We start from the raw sequence: 19,710 nt of genomic DNA, 5'->3' as shown, positions 1-19,710 counted from the left end.
GACAAACTAAGCTTGAAACCTGGCGGTTATACGACCCGTCTCCGGAATAGCCAAGCCCTTCGCTTCTCCGAGGCCCCCGCAGCCTCCTTAGGAGGTTTTTGGCGCTAGGCTCTGTCCCAGTTAAGTCCCTTGGTTCCAACCAAAATCGTCGTGGAAAGGGCAGTCACCCCGTGGGCTCCGCCTCTGTCTCGCCACCTTCCTGAATTCGGGCTGCTCGGTGGGTCGGTCTCTGTCTCTTTCTTGGGGAACTGGGGGGAAGATGTGTTCTGGGGCCCTGGTGGGGAAAATTCTCCCCTCGGAGGGATTCCTTCGTGGGTTCCTTTAGAGTCCCTCCCCCAGGACCCCTCTTCCTTCCCCTTTCCCAGGCATGAGGCCCGCGGGGTGAAGGGGCTGGGACCCGTCCTCTGGCTGGTGCTAGGGACCAGGGGCTTTCCGGGTGCACGGCCTCCCTAGACCGACGTGTCCCCAGCTCCGCCCGCGGGCGGCTCCCGAGTCCGAGGAGCTAAGAGAAGATCTATTAATTTCTCCGCGGAGAAATCGATGCTCTTGTCAGAGCGGCGATCGATGCCTGCCCAGCCCAGCTTGGCCCTACCCTGCCTGAGGGCCAGTGCTGGCTGGCCCGGGTCAGTGGCTGACGCTGGGTCGCCAGGCGCAGCCCAGTGAGGGGCTGCAGACTGCGCCCCCACCCACCCAACTCCGGAGGAGCTCACCCCTTGCGCGCGGGCCGCCAGCGCCACCCTGTGGTCTCTCCTGGAAATCGGCGTCTCCGTTCCCGAGTCTCCATTCTCCGGCTGTTTGGGGGCGACATCATCCCTTTCTGTCTCTTCTCTTTTTCCTTCTCCAGCTCCTGCGTTTGGTTTCTTGGGAGTCCCTCCCTATTTCTTTCTAGGGTTTAGGGAGTATTTCCCCTAATTTATCCCAAGTGACATGCACACTTCCTCAGGTACGCGCACCATGCGTAGTGAGATCTGAGGCCGGGGGCTGGCTAGGATGACCTGGGCTACCACGGTTTCCAAGCTCAGTTATCTCCCCTCCCAGCTAAATGCAGCGGCTTTAGGCTGGGAAAAATAATGTATCAACTTCCCATAGCCCCATTCCCAGCAGACACCTTTGAGGCTTTCTGAGGCTGCCCCTCTGCATCTACTGGAGCTGGGGGGACCTTGGGGGAGTAGGCTGGAGCCGGGGGCCTCGAAAAAGGTTTGGGGCAGAGTTCACGACTTAGAAGAGGAGAGGGCGGGGTTGGAGACAGAAGGGGCGGGGCGAGGCCGGGCGGGGGCCTCTGACTCCGCCCTTTCCTGGCGGCTGGTCTTTAACACCGCCCAGCGCACATGTCGGGGGAGGCCCGGCAGCGGCAGCTGCAAGCGCACAGACGGCTGCCCGGCCGCGGCGAGGCGGGCGCCGTCGCGATGCTACCAGGCGGACGGGGCGGGCAACCTGGCGGGCACCTCCGGGCTACAGGGCCGGGAAGCCTGCTGGCCTGGTTGATGCTGGCATCTGCGGGCGCTGCATCCTGCCCCGATGTCTGCTGCCCCCACGGCCCTTCGGGGCTGCGCTGCACCCGGCCGGGGGCCCTGGATAACCTCCGCCACCTGCCAGGCGCCGAGAACCTGACGGAGCTGTGAGTGTCTGGCGAGTCAGGGGGCGCGGGGACAGGCGGGCATGGCCGTGCCCCGTGGGCGCGGACTCACCGCTTGCGTGCTGTATCAGGAGGGGCGGGTGCGGCGGGAGACTGATAACACAAGCCAGTCTCGGCTGTGCCTTGGTTTTCCTCTGCTGCCCTGACAGCCTCCGCAGTTACTGCCTGGATGCTGGGCTCGGGCAGCTTAGGTGCTAGCTTCGAGGAGAGGAAGGGGGGCTCTCTGTGGACTAGATCCGAGAGAGCCCAGCCTTCTAGAAATCGCTTTCTGGAGCTCAGCCAGGAGCCCACCCTCTGCCCTATACAGAAGGCGGTTATCTGCAGAGAACATTCCCCACCCCCAGTATGGTACCTTTACCATTTTCCTTTCCCAGGGATAAATCCTCCCGTACCCCCTTCCTTGTCATGACCAGGCAAAGTCAGCTCTTCTCTCTTGAATTGGAAATTGAACTGAAATAGGTGGGAGGCGCTGAGGGGCCCATAGCTTGGTGGTTGAGCTCTCCTCTCCCCATTTCCACCATCTCTCCTCCCCACCACAGCTTGATTTGGAGGTAGGAAATGAGAGCCCCTCCAAGCTCCCCTCTCCCATCCCCATCTCCTTCACCACCCTTTTCTCCCTACTTTGGATAGGGAGACAGGGCCCTTGCTGAGAGATTCTCCTCCCTTCCAGACCTGAAACTGGGAGGACTCTTCAACATTTGCAGTGCTCTGACATCCTGCATTAATTGGTTACAAAATACTCAAGTACTTTTTAGCAACTGGTGAAACTTATGGGAGTATTCTATAATAATTGGCTTAGAGATACTCAAGCATCATATGATGGTGTCTGGAAAATACTTGAGTATTCTATGTGGCTGGTGGGGCCAGCAAGACTTCTAGAAGAAGAAAAGACCTGCTAGAATATCCTCCTCCTGTTAGGCCTGGGATTAGACAGTGGGCAAGGAACCCTGGCCTCATGCAGTAATAGGCTGAAAGGTATCTGTGGCAGGGGCCATCAATGTCTGGAAGTGACTTGAGCAGCCTACGATAATTGGCACTGAGTTACTCGGGTATCTTGTGGTAATTAACGGGAAGGTACTCCATCTTGCTCCCTAATGGCCCTAGGGAGGCCAGGAGGAGAGATGGCCTTGTCTTGGTCTGGACCTAGGTTTCTGCATGATGGGAGGGAGGCCCGAAGTCCAGACTGCCACCCCCAGTCCTGTGCATTTATCACTCTGGGTCTGCAAAGCAGGGTTCAGGCTTTGGAATGGTCCCCATCAGCACTCTCTTTTCCTGATTCCCTTTCAAGCCCCTCGTGGGTCCAGCAGGGGGGAAGTGGGAGTGGGGAGTGTGGGCAGGTCAGGGCCGGGGGCTGGAAGCCACGCAGGGTGTGAGTGGAGCTGCCCCTCTGGGTGGGGCAGCAGTCTAACCCCTGCCTCCATCTGCAAGGTCCCCTCCTCCTCCTTCACCCGCAGAGCTAACGAGGAGATAATGGACTCGAATAGACAGATTGATTATGAATCCGAACGAATGAGGCAGCTTTGAGCACGCTTCCTGACAGTTTGCACATACTCGGCCACCCTACCTTCTCACTCCCTGCCCGGGTCCCTCACCCCCTCCTGAGGTCCCTACACCTCTAGGCTCTCTTGGCAGGAGCTGAGGGGTGAGTGGGTAGGATAGGGACCAACTCTCAGAGTCACTGGAATTCACTCCCTAGACCTCAGGGGACTGATGACCTGACACCTGGGTGTCCTGCAGGGGCCAAGTCTGGGAAGGGCAGGCAGTGTGTGTATGTGCGGGGAGTGGTCATTCAGGCTGGCCCTGGTTCCCACAGGCTGAGGAAGCACAGGGTAGAGGGAGAGAGTTCTGAGAACAGGCAGTGAGTCAGGAGCCCCTGTGTGTGTGCGGCAGGGGTGGGGGGCATTGTGGGGGGACACGACGTGCCCCTGCAAGGGCAGCTGACTTCTCAGGAACTCCCTGGTGTGTGAGATCCAGAAGCTGGGCAGGGCCCCAGGGCAGCAGAAATCCCCCAGCCCCGCATGCCTGCTTTTACTTCTTTCTTTCTCTCCCCCCTATCTTGCTTTCTCTGGCTCTCTGTGCTTATCTCTCTGTCTCCCTTTGCTTATCTGTCTTTCTCCTCGTCTGTCTCTGTCTCTCTGCCAGTCTCTTCCTGTCAGTTCCTCTTCCTAGGTGTCTCTGTTCTGCTATCTCTTTGTTTTTCTGCACAACCCCCGCCACCACCCCCACCCCCAGCCTTCCCATTGCTCTCTCACTGTGTGAGATGGCCAGATGCCTCTTCACATCCCCAACTCTGACTCCCTTCTCTCATGGCCCCTTTCTCCTCTCTGGGGCAGGGAGGGGCTCAAGGGGTCCTTGACTGACAGCCTGTATGCCTGTCACTTGCTTTGCTGAAAGATGCCAGGGTGGGGGGCGGAGAATGGAGGGGTTTATACTTGAGTGTGGGGAGGGGCCAGTGGCTTTGAGGGGGAGAGGGTGGCGTGTGTGTGTGTGTTTGCATGTGCCCTCGAACACATGCCCAGTAGTATGGGTGAGCCCAGACAGTGGTCTCTGAGCGGGTGTGTTTGGGAGTGCGTATTTTCATGGCCCCAGGCCTTCCTTTGTGCTGGGTGGGGCAGTGGCAGTGATGAGCGCAGGCCCCTCGTGGAAATGGAAGCGAGTGTTTGAGCATGACCCCCCATTGTTGAGCATGTGCAGGAGAGGCTCTGTGTTTAAAAGCAGGACGCCAGGCTGCGAATGGACTCATGTGTGTCTATGCATGCGAGTAATGCCCACACATTCTCACATGCATGTACATGTGTGTGCATGCGTGAGCTATGTGGCTATGTGTGTCTGTATGGGAGAGTGTAAGCGTGCTCATGGGGACATCTGTGGGTTCACGCATGCATATGCTGGTGTATGTGAGGAGGTGCATCTCTGTGTATGTCTTTACACATCTGTGTGTGTGTGCTTGAATGTGTGAGAGCATGCATGTGTGATAGTGTGAGGATGCAGGCATGGGGACTGAGCGACTGTGTGAGGCCGTGGGTCTCTGTGCGTATGTGGATGGGTGTGTGTGGGCCTGCCTGTGCATGGTTACACGTGTAAACAGGTCTCTGTGTGACTGGATGCCTGTGGGTGCATGTGGTCGGGAGGGAGGGAGGGAGGCCGGTGAGTGTGGGGACTCGAGTGTGGGCCTGGGCCCTTGTGATTCCCATCCCCTCTCCCCACAGCTACATCGAGAACCAGCAGCATCTGCAGCAGCTGAAGCCCAGTGACCTGAGGGGCCTGGGGGAGCTGAGGAAACTGTGAGGGGCTCCGCACAGGGCCTGGGGGACCAGAGGGTCAGGGAGGGTGCTAGGCCCGAGGGCGTGAGGGGCCTGGGCGGACCGGGGTGGCCGAGGACTGAGGGGCTGGCTGGCCAGAGAGCTTGGTGGCCTTGGGTCCAGGGTTGCCGAGGAGGTGTTTGGGGCTCAGCACTAGAGACTGGGGGGCTGGCATGGGCGGAGAGCAGGAGCCCAGGTAACTGCTCCCCTCAATGTTGACCCCGCTGTGCCCTCCCCAGCACCATCGTGAAGAGCGGTCTCCGTTCTGTGGCGCCAGATGCCTTCCATTTCACTCCGCGGCTCAGTCGACTGTGAGTGACCCGGGCTGGGCAGGGTGGGCTGGGGAGACACCTAGGCTTGGGCGGCTAATGGGCTTGGCCTTCCCCAGGGCACTGTTCTGAGGACGGCCCCAGCCTGGTTAGGGAAGTCATCCCACCCATTCTCCTAGGCCTTTTTCTCATCCACTTCAGGGATGGTGATCCTCTCAGCTCTTGCCCCTGCCAACTAGAAGGTCCTTCTTGCTGTCTCGCTTCCATGCTTCATGCTGCAGGACACTTCTCATAGGTGTCTGCCTCGGTTTTCTTCCCAGGGTTCAGATACGCTCAGTCCAAAGGGGGCAAGGATCAGGAGCGGGACCCTGGGTTCTGACTAGTACTCTGTCTCCCAACCATTTCCTGACCTCTGGGATGTCCTGGGAGCTGGGGGATCAGATCAGTCACTTGGCACACTCCCCTGGGAGTCACAGGCACCCCTTTTGTAGAGAAGGGGCATGTGCGAGAGAGACCTCCAAAGGCAAGACCCTTAGAGTCCCTGGTAAACCATCCCCTGGCCTCCTGAGGGTAGGAGTTCAGCTCCTCCTTCGCACCTGGGGCAGGTGGGGAGATGGGAAGTGTGGTGGGAGCCTCTGACTCACGGAGTTGTGCTGGGGACTCTAAACTCTTGTGTCCTGTGATTCAAAAACAGTGACAGGATGAGGTGATGTTACCTCCCTGACTAGGTGTGGGGGCTTCAGTTAAAAATGCTTACTCAGTGACACCTCTTCTTATACTTATTGTCAGTGAATCTTCACCATTAGCCTGGTGAGAGAGGTAGCGTCATCCCCATTTTGTAGATGAGGATTCAGAGAACCAGCCAGGTTAAGTTTCTGGGCTGAGGTCATATAAGTGTGAGCGGCAGGACAGAGGTACACTCAGCTCTGCCTGGCGCTAGAATGGGTCTTGCTGATGACCCCTGTGTAGTGGCTACTCTCCAACTCAGCCCCCGCAAACCAAAAGACAGCCAGGCAAGGAGAAGGGTCAGGGCAGGCCCCTCAGAAGCAGAAGGTCGCAGAGTCCTGGAGCCGGCCCCTCGCTGAAAAACTCATTTTCTCTGTCTCTGCAGCTAGGGGCTGGGGGCCTGGGGTCCCTTTCCTTAGTCCTTGAGGAGGGGAAGGAAGGAGGCGTGGGGAGGGGGCCTGAGGAAGGACTCTGAGTTCCAAGGCATCCGGCAGAGGGCAAGCGAGTGTGGGAGCCCATCCTCCCCTCCTCGCTGGCCCGGTCCTGGGCTCAGTGGGAGCACAGATGGAGCCCCTGCCCCCAGCTGGGGCCTCAGCACTTTGCCAGCTGGGGCCAAGGGTGGGGGAGGGGGAGCGGCTGTTCCTTCAGACCCCCTCCTCCCTGGGGTCTGGGAGGGGGTTAAGTGGGGTTAACCCTTGTTGTCCCAGGGAGAAGATGGGACTCAAAGAGCCTAATCAGTCCCCCCACCCAAGGCCTCGCCCACGGGCTACTTGTGGTTGTGGCCAGGGTGGGGGAGCCAGATGTCAACTTCTTCCTGGCTCCTCCCCTTGCTCACACTGGGTCAGACCGAGGTCAGGTCACTCAAGGGGTCTGTCTGCTCTGTCTCAACTCCTGCAGGAATCTCTCCTTCAACGCTCTGGAGTCTCTCTCCTGGAAAACGGTCCAGGGCCTCTCCTTACAGGAACTGTGAGTGTGGGAGCTTCCAGGGGCAAGGGCAGCAAGTGTGTGAGTGTGTGTGTGTTCTGTGTGGGCCCTCGAGTGCCTGTACGTCTCTGTGAAGGTATGTCACTGTGTCTGTATGGAACTGTTGGGGGCGCAGGGGGTTCTCTGTGGGGATGGCATGTTTGGCTGTCCATATGGATGTCTGGGAACCAACCCCCCTCCCCGCATCAAAGCAGAGGCTGGGGGTCCCTGCAGCCACTGAGGGGATTATTGCCCTGGGCACATTTGGGGTGGGGGTAGGGGTGTGGAGAACTGTGTGTTCTCAGGGCCGGGGGCTGGCACAGTTCTCTGGGCCTGTGCACAAGGGCATATCTGCCCACATTCCTAGCACACCAAGCTCGTGGGGTGGGTGGACAGCAGTGGGATGTGTTTGGTGGGCACCTGAGGCCTTTGGGTCACTCCAGAAAGCAGTGAGTGCCCTTCCCTCCTTGCCACCCTACTCAGAGCCCTCACCTGGCTTGCCACCCTGGGGAGCCTGGGTGGGGCAATTCTGTATAGCCTGTAGCTGGCTGTCTTTGATTTTGGACATTCTGTTTCTTTCAATGTCTCGTGAAAGGGGGTCCATGAGAGGAACTTCTCCCATGTCCCCCCTCCTTCACCTCTAGACAGTCCACCCCGCTATCTAACCGCACTCCCTCTTGCTGTAGAACTTCCTCACATCTGCCCTTCCCCCAACTCTCTCTCTTCCCCTCACACCCACCAGAGTCCTGTCGGGGAACCCCCTGCACTGTTCCTGTGCCCTGCTCTGGCTGCAGCGCTGGGAGGAGGAGGGGCGGGGAGGAGTGCGGGAACAGAAGCTCCAGTGTCCCGGGCAGGGGCCCCTTGCCCTCATGTCCAACGCCAGCTGCGGTAGGTGCTGCAGGTGGTGTGAAGGGCTAGGAAAGAGGGGCACACCTGGGGAGAGGGCATTGGGCGGAGCTTAGGGGGCGAGCCCCGAAGGGGGGACTGGGGGAGAGAGCTGGGGGAAACTGAAGGTTGAGGGGCAAGGGGCAGGGTCACTGGGGGGGGGGGAGGATCAGTGTCCCCAGGCAGGATTCGGAGGCCTCTCCCAGCTCTAACACCCCTCGGGCACCAGGTGAGCCCACGCTGAAGATCCAGATGTCCAATGCCTCTGTGGATGTGGGGGCCGACGTGTGGCTGCAGTGCCAGGTGGAGGGGCAGGACTTGGAGCAGGCTGGCTGGATCCTCACGGAGGTGGACGGGTCAGCCACAGTGATGGTGAGAAGCCCTCCACTGTCCCTGCCCCCATGCCCCCCCTCCTGATGCACCCAAGCACAGGGAACAAAGACAGGGAAAGAGAGATAGCAAATAAGAAGCACATAAAGGATGAGAGATGGACCGAGATGGTTTAGACCCTTGGGACTCAGGCTTGTGCTGTTGGGTAGCTATAGGCACACCACATGCCCTTAGGGCAGACCTTGGTCCAGCAGGGACCCCAGGCTCCACTGATCAGCTAGAGCTTAGGTCCCCACTCTGGGAAGATATGCTGGCTGCAAAGAGAGAGGGTCACAGAGCCCTCCCATATTGGAGCTGACCCGGGGAACCCAACACACCAGCTCTCCAATCCGCCTTTCTAGATAAGGACACTGAGGACCACGGAGAGGGAGCAACATTTGTGGTCCTATATCCAGGCCAGTTCTTCAGGCCCTTCCAGTCATTTTCTAGAGAATCCAGAAGCAGCATCCTCCTGGGTGTGTGATGAGCGTATTAGTAAGGGAGACACAGTTCTGGTTTCAGCTCTCTCACTAATTAATCCTTGGAGTGACTTTTGGAAAAATCCCCCAATCCGCCTGCATTTTGGGTTTCTTATCTGTCAACTGAGGAGATGGACATGATGGCCTTCAGGTGTTCTGCCTGCCTCTGGGCACTTGCTGGCCTCTAGCCCTCTTATCCAGTTTGGGCATCTTCCCAGATCCTGCCCTTTGTCCTTAGGCTGGCAACAGGCAGCCAAGAGTAGCCATAACTGACTCAGGAGGTTTCACGGACAAGGACAGCAGGGGTTGACTTTGGGCTGTGCCCACCCAAAAGCTGGCGCCACGTGGGTGGACACACAGAGTCCAGTCCCTGGAAGGAGTCAGGCCAGTGAAAGCAGGGTGTGGTGTCTAGTTTGGAGGCCCTCGCTTTGGAAAGGTAATCAACCCCAGAATTGCTGGTGGTCCCTTGGGCTTCCCAAATGGCTCAGTGGTAGAGAATCCACCTGCCAAGCAGGAGATGCGGATTCAATCCCTGGGTCTGGAAGATCCCCTGGAGAATGGAATGACAACCCCCTCCAGTACTCTTGCCTGAGAAATCCCACAGACAGAGGGGGGCCTGGCGGGCTACAGTCCACGGGGTCGCTAAGAGCCAGACATAGTGACTAAACAGCAACAACCTGGAGCAACATTGAAGGAGGAGCCACTGGAGTCCTGAGCAGGAGGTCTAGACACGGAAGGGGGACAGTGACCACCGAGGGGCCCCACCTGCCCCATAGATCAGAGCCTCTAAGGTTGAGTAACGGAACAGTGGACAAGGCAGAAGCAAGAGGCTAGCCAGGACCATCAGTGGAGAGACCTTTGCTAAGCTATATGTTTGGAGAAATTCCAGATTTTTGCTGTTCTCTTTGGGAGCTTCACTTCTGTCTTCTAGAGACATCCTGTAGAAAAGCCATCCCCTAGCTTAAATAGAGGGGGGTGGGGAGGCTGGTCCCCATCAGGTTACCATCAGGAGAGTGGCAGAACAGCTCAAAGGGAAGAGTTCATGGGATACCATATTCCAGGGTGACTTAGAGGAGATGAAACAGCCGAGAGAAGCTTAGGGCAGGGCTCCCCCTTCAAGTGGCTGAAACTCAGGGCTTGCACAAGAGGCTGGACAGCTCTTCTGGAGTCTTTGAACTCACATATTCCAATCGAAGCCCAGAGAAACTTCACCTTCCCTGGCATTTATTCAAGGGATTCCACATTCACGAAATTTCCAGAAAAATCAGATTTGCCCACTACTTCATTTATGTTCACCATTTGATGAAAATAGCTTTCTAAAAATGTCGAAAGATCATTTTGTCTACCTCCTTGGTTTACAAAATAAGAAAATCTTCATTCAGCAAGATTAAAAATTGTCTTAGGGCCATATAACCTCCGTGGTGTCTCAGGAAGAGAATCTGAATCTGAGTCAATCTTTCGATGATGACTCAGAACCAAGTCACTTAGCTTCTCTCTAACTTCACCCTCTTTTTCCATCTGCCGAAGGTATTCATCACGGTTCTACTGTTGCTTCTGACTGCTACCCTGTTATCAGCATCATCTCTTTGTTTCTGACTTTCCTTGGGCTGAGACTAAATTTCTTAGAATTATGTGTTAAACAAGAATGAGTAGGTGGTGAGGTCCTAGCTGGTTTTCCAATTGGTTGTGTATATTTGTATACTTGGGATTTGTGACATGTATTCAGCTGTTCAGATGGGTGCTTTTATGGTTTGGGAGACTTGGCGCCTATTTTGAGGTTACTGGTTGTGTTCTGGATTTTTCAGATCATTGAATCAGTGATCCAGGAGAAGGTGTAAACAGGCTCTGAAGGAGGGCCATTCTCTGCCATATTCTCTCCCACTCCTCTTCCCTTCCCGTCCCTCCCTCTCTTTTCCACCTGGAGTCAGAGGGGTTCCCCAAAGACATCAGCTCTGCCCCTCCAGCCCCCTGCCCAGCTGCCTCCAGCCCCAAGCCAGCTGAAGCTCTTCTTGATTTTCCCCTCTTTTCCCTGACCCAGCAATCTGGGAGTCTGCCGTCCTTGGGGCTGACCCTGGCCAATGTCACCAGTGACCTCAATAGGAAGAACGTGACGTGCTGGGCGGAGAATGATGTGGGCCGGGCTGAAGTCTCCGTCCAAGTCAATGTCTCCTGTGAGTGCCAGTGACTGCCTCTGCGCCCACCCCGTCCCTGCTTCCCTGAAAAGAGGATGTGAGGGTCGGGGGCTACAGGAAAGGGGTGGGATGTACGTGTGTCCACAGCTGCTCCCTCCCAGCTGTTTCCAGATTCCCATGAACTGATCCTTTGAGGGAAGTCCTGGGGGCTCGTCAAGGCCAGAGGCATGGAGAGGGATTTCTTTTTGGCCCCCTGCCCAAGTCTTGCTACCTGAGGCCCTCAACACCAGCTACATCCATTCTCTCTGCTCCCTTGTATTTCTTCACGTTCATTCCTCTGTAGGACTTTTGCCCTACTTCCTAGTTTTAAAAGAAGAAATTCTCCATGCAAGTTTCTCTTTAGGCTCACTGCCTAATTTCTCTAGGTCTGCCAACAAATTATTTAAAATCTACATTGTATACATTTTTCTTCTTTTCTTGGGAAACATATTATATGTAGATATGTACATAAAACATCTACACTTTAAACAATAATTCAGCTTACAGACACTTCAGAAGATACCCCCTTCTCCCCATTCAGAACCCCATCCTTCTCCTCCACCCCATTCTGACTTTTGTGACAATCATCTCCTTGCTTTTAAAACTAATTTTACACACATATGCTTCCCTATCAGCATGGTTGAGTTTTGTCTGATCCTATATATTATATAAATGGATCATACCTCATATACTACTTTGTGTCTCATTTCTTCTGCTCTACATTATATTTGTAAGATTCATTCATGTTAACTGGAGTAACAGTTCATTCATTTCACTGCTGAACAGTATGCCACTGTATGAATGCTGGCTGGAATTCCAGTGTCAGCGGTGTGTATATATGCTCCTCTGTCCATGGGATTCTCCAGGCAAGAATACTGGAGTGGGTTGCCGTTTCCTTCTCCAGGGGAACTTCCCAACCCAGGGATCGAACCTGTGTCTCTTACGTCTCCTGCACTGGCAGGTGGATTCTCTAGCAGTAGTGCTTCACCCAGTTCTTGCCCACTGAGAAACCCCGTGTGTGTGTGTATACACACACACACACACACACACATATATATGTGTATATATATATACTTTTTTCTATTATTGAAGGTCTTTTACTTCTTTCAGGTTGGGCCTATTTTAAACCCATATCTTTTTCCAAAAAGTTAAAAAATTATATATATATATATATTTGCTTGTTTGATCTTTTAGGCCCCTTCCACATCCCCTTAAGCTTGACTGCACTAAATTTTTCTGGATTCCCTCATCCCAAAGACTCCATGTCTAATTTCCATAAGCTGGAACCTTACTTCTCTAGGACTGTTACTTATTTGCTTTAAACCCACCACTTAAATTCTTTAAGCTTCTGAATGTATACACCCGCTGCCTGACTTTATTTAAGACTTGCTGTCAGCTTTCTTCCAAACATCTCTCCTTGTGAATTTCTGGGAGCCCGCTGACCAGTCTCTCCTAGGCCTGCCCCCTTCGGACTGCCCGCCCTCCGCCTCCCCGGGACACCTCCCGACTCTCACTGCCACGCTCTCCGGCCCACAGTCCCGGCCAGCGTGCATCTGCAGCCCGCCGTGGAGCAGCACCACTGGTGCATCCCCTTCTCTGTGGACGGGCAGCCGGCGCCCTCTCTGCGCTGGCTCTTCAATGGCTCCGCGCTCAACGAGACCAGCTTCATCTTCACTGAGTTCCTGGAGCTGGCGGCCAACGAGACGGTGCGCCACGGCTGCCTGCGCCTCAACCAGCCCACCCACGTCAACAACGGCAACTACACGCTGCTGGCGACCAACCCGCTGGGCCGGGCCGCCGCTTGGGTCATGGCTTCCTTCATGGACAACCCTTTCGAATTCAACCCTGAGGACCCCATTCCTGGTGTGAGGGCCACCCTGAACCCTGCTCCCACTCCCTGGGCCCCAACCGGGTGCAGATCCAGGTATCCGCGGAGGCCTGGCCCACTTCCCACTGAGATCCTGACCCTGGAAGCTGGAGGGCCTGGTCCCAGACGGAAAGTAGCCTGGAGTTCTGGTGTCCAGCTCTGTGCTGGCTTCCTTGCCCCAGCCTTCCCCAGCCCCAGGAGTCCTGCACCCCTGAGTTATTCCGTTCACTAGGGCTGGCTGAAGAGAGAGCCATGAACCAGGGCATCCCTGGCCCAGCTGGAGCAACTCCGCCTCCCCCTCCCCCTCCCACCCACAAAGGGATGAGTCCAGAGGGGAACGGGGACTCACTGCTCTTTTCCTCCATGTGATCGCTCTCTCTCCTCCCTCCTGCTGCAGTCTCCTTCTCGCCAGTGGGTGAGTAGCCCAGGCCGGAGGGCAGGTTCTTTCTGGTCCCTGGAGCTGGGAGCTACCGCTGGGGCAGGGGGCACAGTTAACCTGACCCTTGAGGGTTCAGCTGGGGCCGGGGTGGGGAGTCTGTGGAGGAGATACAACCTGTGACAAAGCCTTTCTACCCTGTGTCCCCACAGACACCAACAGCACTTCCGGAGACCCAGTGGAGAAGGATGAGACTCCTTTTGGGGTGAGCATGGGAAGTGGAAGCTTGTCCGGGACTTGGGACAGGAGGCTGGGCTGGAGGCTCCTCTGTATGTCACTTCCAGTCAGAGCACAGAGAGCACTAGAGGCTGGCCTGAGCTCCATCAGCACCGTCACAGCCAGGACTCGGGGGCCGGGGGGAGGAGAAGGCAGGTGTGGGGGCCTGGCTCTGGGCATCTATGCAGGATGGAGAATTAGCTGACTAGTGGGGAGCTCTGAGGGCTCAGGATGACCCCTAGATCCAACCACCCCATACCCCCAGGTCTCGATGGCCGTGGGCCTGGCCGTTTTTGCCTGCCTCTTCCTTTCTACAACATTTCTTGTGCTCAACAAATGTGGACGCAGGAACAAGTTTGGGATCAACCGTGAGTAGAGGGGCTGCGGAGGGGCCGTCAGTCTGTCTCCCTGGCTTTATTTCCTCCTGGTTCTTCCCAACTCTGTCCTCTGTGTGGGGGCCTGGGCACACATGGGGTTCTAGAGAGTGGGTATTTGGGATACATGAGGATGCGTGAGTGTGAGTGTGTCGGTGCTGAAGCCAGGGTAGTTTCAGAAGTAGCGGCTGCTAATTGGTGGCTGGATTGTAGTCAAACGCTAAGTGGATCTGGGAGGTCTGAGCTCTGCGGGGGGGCAGTGGGGGAGTTCTCTGGTGGCCCGCGGGGCCTGGGATTGGACAGGAGCCAGAAGGAGAATGGCTGGAGTGCCTCCCCTTCCCCCTGCGACTGTCTTGCCTCCTAGCTCCTCGGTTCTTCCCTTCTTCCCGTGCAAGTTAGGAGGTGGGGTTACCTGGCACCCTGCAAGCTGGCAGGAGCCAGGGTGTGTGCTTGGGCTGTGACCCCTCCACGTGACTGTGTCCTTCCCAGGCCCCGCTGTGCTGGCTCCAGAGGATGGATTGGCCATGTCCTTGCATTTCATGACTCTGGGCGGCAGCTCCTTGTCTCCCACAGAGGGCAAAGGCTCTGGGCTCCAAGGCCACATCATTGAGAACCCACAATACTTCAGTGATGCCTGTGAGGGGCTGGGTCAAGGGTGGGGGCGAGCCTGTGTGTGTTTGTACATGTGTGTGCATGTGCAGAGGTTCTTGTGTGTCATTGCCTTTGCCCACCCCATGCCTGAACAAGCCTTCCCTCCCAGCCCCCCACTACCCACATCCCCATCACATCATGGGACTTGGTGAAGGCTCACTTTCAGTGTGACCCTCCCTCTTGCTGGGCACCCCCTGTGCCAAGCACAACCCAGCGGGACAGTGCTGTCCTTGCCCCTGTCCCATCCCTCTTCCAAGACTGGGGATCTTGGCTGATCCTGCAAGCCCCCCCTCCCAGGTGTTCATCACATCAAGCGCCGAGATATTGTGCTCAAGTGGGAGCTAGGTGAGGGTGCCTTTGGGAAGGTCTTCCTTGCCGAGTGCCACAACCTACTGCCCGAGAAGGACAAGATGCTAGTGGCCGTCAAGGTAAGACCCTGGCCATGAAGTATTGGTGGTCCAGGGCCCACCTCCCAGGGCACTGTCATGCCAGGACAGGGTGCTCAAGATGGGGGAGAGGGGAGAGGCTGGGACCTGGCCTAGTTCACGACTTGGGGGTGGATGCTGGGCCAGCTGGGGTGTGGGGTGGTCAAGACTGGGCCCCCATCCAGGGATGTCTGACCCCTACCATCCAGGCACTGAAGGAGGTGTCTGAGAGCGCCCGGCAAGACTTCCAGCGCGAGGCCGAGCTGCTCACCATGCTTCAGCACCAGCACATTGTGCGCTTCTTCGGCGTCTGCACTGAGGGCCGCCCGCTGCTCATGGTCTTTGAATACATGCGGCATGGTGACCTCAACCGCTTCCTCCGGTACGAGGGCCCGCCCGGCCCTGGCTCTGGCCCCCAGCTCATGGCCTGTCCTCCCTTCCCTACAAGCACATCCTGGCTTGTCTGCTGAACTGTGGGGAGAATACCAGGAAGGAGCAGGAAGGCACAGCTCCTGTCCCCAAGGAGCTCTGAGGCAGATGTGTGGATGTGGGGAGAGTCCGTGTGGAGAGCAGAGTGACTGTCAGGGAGACTGCATTAGCGGAAGCCATGAGCTGAAGCTGCAGGATGGCTGGGCTTTGCGGAGTGTGTGCGTGCACTTGTGTGTGGTGCACAGAAGCCGGTTCCATAGGAGGGGCAATGTGGATCATGATGATAACAGCAATAACAAACATTTATCAGGCACTTGCCATGTTCCAGGTGCTATGTTACATATTTTATGATTCATTTATGACTGCATGTGCTTTTACCTATATATCTGTAATAATCTAAATGGATATTCATTTTTCATAGTTACCTAACATATATGGCAATTTATACTTGAGGAAAATTCCCTCAAATTTCCTTTCTTTGGCTTGAGACAGAACAACTCTGATAGGTTTAATAACTTAAATTTCTAGAAATGTACCTGTTTCTCAGATGAGGCTTAGAGAGGTCCAGTGACTTGCCCAAAGACACACAGGTAACAAATGATCCAGATGTGTGATGGTCACGTGTTCCATTTGCTGAACTCTTCTCTGACGAGGTGGACACCACCCCCGCCTCCGCCCCCGAGGTCGGAGCAGGATGGAGCAGAAAGGGCCAGGGTTTGGGATCAACTGTGACTTGTTAACTGAGCCTTCCTTGCCAACTAGCTTCCCTCTCTGGCCTCAGTTTCCCCACCAGTAAGGGACAACGGGGGACTGTGGTTTTGAATGAGTGTCTTTGTACAGTTGATGGTTGTGATTTGGTCTCTAAACATCCCTACTGAGAGTGCTGGGTCATTCACGTAGCCAGGCTGCAGAATTCAGCTGGAAAAGACCTCAGAGTCTGAGCTTATCTTGAGGATGGGGAGGAGCCCCGGGAGGATGTGGAGCAGGAGGGAGGTAAGGTCAGATCTGAGGTTATGTGTGGAGGTGGATTGGCTCAGAGGAATCCAGGTCAAGAGGAGGCCAGAGAGAAGCCCTTCCCCTTGCTCACCAGACATGGTGTGGGCTCCCTGCTAGGGACTGGATATCAGCGAGGACCCATCTGGGGCCCAGGATGTGGGGAGAGCAGCTTTATATGGTAGACAGCACACGAGGAAACCAGAGGAGGGACTCATGAAAGCTCCTAGATGAGTCGGGAAGACTTCCCCAGGAGGGGCCGTCTGCCTCTCCTTGCCCCTGGGTTTCTATCTCTGCCTGGTGCACTGGGCCTCCTTTCCTAGCCGCATAACCCACTCATGTCTCCCATCCCTTCGAGTGGTTTATCAGCCTCCCTTCCTAAGGGCTTGAATCTCTGTTTAGATGACTTCCTCTAGGAAGCCTTCCCTAACTTCTTCCATCCCTACCCTGAGTGCCCTCAGGCGCCCCTCACACTGCACTGCTGTAACCCGTCTATTTGCCTCCTACCCTCCACTGTGGCTCTGGTGCCTGGCACACTGGAGGTGTTTACCAAATGTCTGGAATAAATGAAGAAACAAATGGATGAGGAGAAAGTTGGCCAGTAGGAAAAGGGCAATACTGACAAAACCACCAGCTCAGACAGCCTCAGAAGAAGGAATATTTGGGGAGTGGTCTGGAGGGGTAGGTGTGGGGAGGAGGAGGGCATCCTGGAAGCCGTGGGAAGGAAGGCAGATCCCACAGGAATGGCTGAATACTAAGGGCAAAGGTGAGCAAGACAGAAATGGAGGACTCCCGGGTTTCAGGCTCACAGCCTGGGTGAGGGACATTCCCTTCCATGAAGCAGGGCCACACCTGGGGGAGGATGCTGAGCATCTTGGCAGGGGTTTAGTCGGACATGTAGCTGGGCAAGAGGTGTAGGAGCCAGTGGGCAGCTAGATGCTGAGGTTGGAGTTTAAGGTGGCTGCCTGAGAGGAAGGCATGCACTTGGGAAATGTGGGCACTAGTGTATGCTCTGGAGGTGGGCACGCCAGCCGGCCCCCATCCAAGCCCCTCCAGACACCTGCGTCCCCTGTTCTCTCCTTCCTACCTTCCCTGAGTCCCTCCCCCATTTCCCCCAGCTCCTCCCCATCCCCACGCTCAGGCTCCTCCGAGGTTGTCTCCTCCTAGCCCATCCCTTCTCCCTCACTCTTTCACGAAGGTCCCACGGGCCTGATGCCAAGCTGCTGGCTGGCGGGGAGGACGTGGCTCCGGGACCCCTGGGCCTGGGGCAGCTGCTGGCCGTGGCTAGCCAGGTCGCTGCGGGAATGGTGTACCTGGCAGGCCTGCACTTCGTGCATCGGGACCTGGCCACACGCAACTGCCTGGTGGGTCAGGGACTAGTGGTTAAGATTGGCGATTTCGGCATGAGCCGGGATATCTACAGCACCGACTACTACCGCGTAAGGGTCTTTCATCCCAAACCCTCCCCCAGCCTCCAAACGGTAGACACGCGTGGCCGCGTACCCCAGAGGTCTTGCCCTTGCTGGCCACGCCGTCCTCTTCCTCGGGCGGTGTGGGGTCTGAGACTCTCTGATTCTGGTTTTTTAACCCTCCTCCTACTCCCTTGGCCCTCAGTGGAGGAGGGTCTGTCTCCACTGTCCCGGACGGTGTCCCTCTTAGCCCTGGGAGGGAGAGCCGCTTCTATTTATTTTTAATAACGGGGCGGGGGGCGGGTCTGCGCCGGGAGAGGCTGTCGGCGGGGCGGGCGCCCCCTGGAGGTGACGCGGCGTCCGCCGGCCCGCCGGCAGGTGGGAGGCCGCACCATGCTGCCCATTCGCTGGATGCCGCCCGAGAGCATCCTCTACCGCAAGTTCACCACCGAGAGCGACGTGTGGAGCTTTGGCGTGGTGCTCTGGGAGATCTTCACCTACGGCAAGCAACCCTGGTACCAGCTCTCCAACACCGAGGTCAGTACCGCTCCGCAGGTCGCTCCCTGCCGGCCACCCCTTCCCTGTCCCTTTGGGTTTCTGTTTTGGGGAATTCTGTCCCCTTCTGCCCCTCGTCCCACAGCCGCCGGCACTCATCCGGCATCCTGCCAGCCCTTCTCCCTCCATCCCAACCCTATTCTCTTCCACCTTCTCCTATTTTAACCGGCTCCTGGGAGAACCTCAAAGCACTTTATAAATGGAGCCCACACCCCCATCCCTCGCTGCATTTTCTAGACCTAGTAGGCATTATCGGAGTGAAAGGGAGAGGCGTGGAAAGAGGAACATAGCCCAGGCGCGCCTGACATTGCAGCAGGAAGGCTGGAGGTTAGACTGTAAGAAGGACAGTCCCCGCCTCCCCTTGCCCCCCGGATTGGACACAGCCAGAGCAGGCCCCAGGTGTTCCCTCTCCCAAAGCAGCTCCCCTCACCCGCTCCTTGGCTCGCAGCTGTCAGTTTCCATTTCTCCTCCTAATGCAGTCTGCTCCCTGGAGGCTGGTGGGGTGGGGGAGAGGGTTATAGATTTTAATTTTCTCAAGCACTGAGAGAAGGAATGGAATTAGTGCCATCCATAACCCAAGTCCTCTAATGGGGAGGGAGGGAAGAAGCGGGGGATGAAGAGGCTCCAGGCCCTTCAACCATCTCCCTGCCACATTCTCTCCTTTGGATCCGTCAGCTTCTCTAGCAGTCCCTCCTGGAGTCAAACTTTGAGCGTTCCCATTGCAGTGTCTTGTCAGAGGAGCTAGGTCCCCACAGAGTGGTACCTACAGAAGAGGGAAAAAGTGGCCTTGCCCTCTCCCTTAAAATGCAAGAGATCCACTTTTCAAGTCCTTTCCCTGCAACCCTGCTCTGTTTTCTTTTTGCCCTCTGGAGCTGAGAGATGGAGAACCCTTCCCTTCTTCCAGTCAGCCCTCAACACTTAGCTGATGGATTTGGCAAATGTCTTGGCCCCTCTCCTTCCTCAGCCCACCTGGCAAGTCTTCTGAGGGTCTGATTCCAGCCCTTTGGGATGCAATTCTACCCTAGTCCAGCCTTCACAGGGTCCATCTAGCTCTAATCCCTGTCACTGCTCAGAGTGGGAGTGGGAAGGAATCTTAGGCTTCACGGCCTCCTTTTAAACTGTTGGGTGCCTTGAGGCCCAGACATATGGTATGGCCTGCCTTGGGAGCCTCAGTGAGGCAGAGGCAGTGCTGGGCCTGGCCTCACTCTCCTGCCCCTAGCCCAGTGTGCCCTCTCCCCTCTCCCTCTGGTGGCCCTAGGCGATCGAGCGCATCACCCAGGGGCGTGAGCTGGAGCGGCCTCGTGCCTGCCCACCGGAGGTCTACGCCATTATGCGGGGCTGCTGGCAGCGGGAGCCGCAACAACGCCACAGCATCAAGGAAGTGCATGCCCGGCTGCAAGCCCTGGCCCAGGCGCCTCCTGTCTACTTGGATGTCCTGGGCTAGGAGGCTGGCCCAGGGCCTGGGGCTGGGTAGCCAAATGCGGAGTACTGCAGCCTGCCCTCAGCAACTGCCATGGTTCCCAGCAGCCCCGGGGTGATCTCGAAGCATCTAACT

The 19,710-nt window shown here is 56.6% G+C and overlaps 1 protein-coding gene across 1 annotated transcript; it reads left to right on the top strand.

Moving 5' to 3' along the window:
* The first annotated feature begins 1,406 nt into the window (after positions 1-1,406).
* On the top strand, positions 1,407-19,599 carry NTRK1 (neurotrophic receptor tyrosine kinase 1). Its single transcript, XM_052636721.1, has 17 exons — positions 1,407-1,618; positions 4,846-4,920; positions 5,178-5,249; positions 6,831-6,899; positions 7,639-7,784; positions 8,011-8,153; positions 10,668-10,800; positions 12,337-12,663; positions 13,065-13,082; positions 13,256-13,308; positions 13,585-13,687; positions 14,183-14,329; positions 14,642-14,772; positions 14,979-15,151; positions 17,390-17,630; positions 17,979-18,137; positions 19,414-19,599. The coding sequence occupies exons 1-17, from the start codon at positions 1,407-1,409 to the stop codon at positions 19,597-19,599; spliced, it is 2,388 nt and encodes a 795-aa protein (XP_052492681.1).
* The last annotated feature ends 111 nt before the right edge of the window (positions 19,600-19,710 follow it).

The sequence above is a fragment of the Budorcas taxicolor genome, chromosome 3, assembly GCF_023091745.1.
Source record: "Budorcas taxicolor isolate Tak-1 chromosome 3, Takin1.1, whole genome shotgun sequence".
NCBI classification, from domain to species: Eukaryota; Metazoa; Chordata; class Mammalia; order Artiodactyla; family Bovidae; genus Budorcas; species Budorcas taxicolor.
Note: the sequence above shows the minus strand (reverse complement) of the source record. Positions and strands in the feature narration are given on the sequence as shown.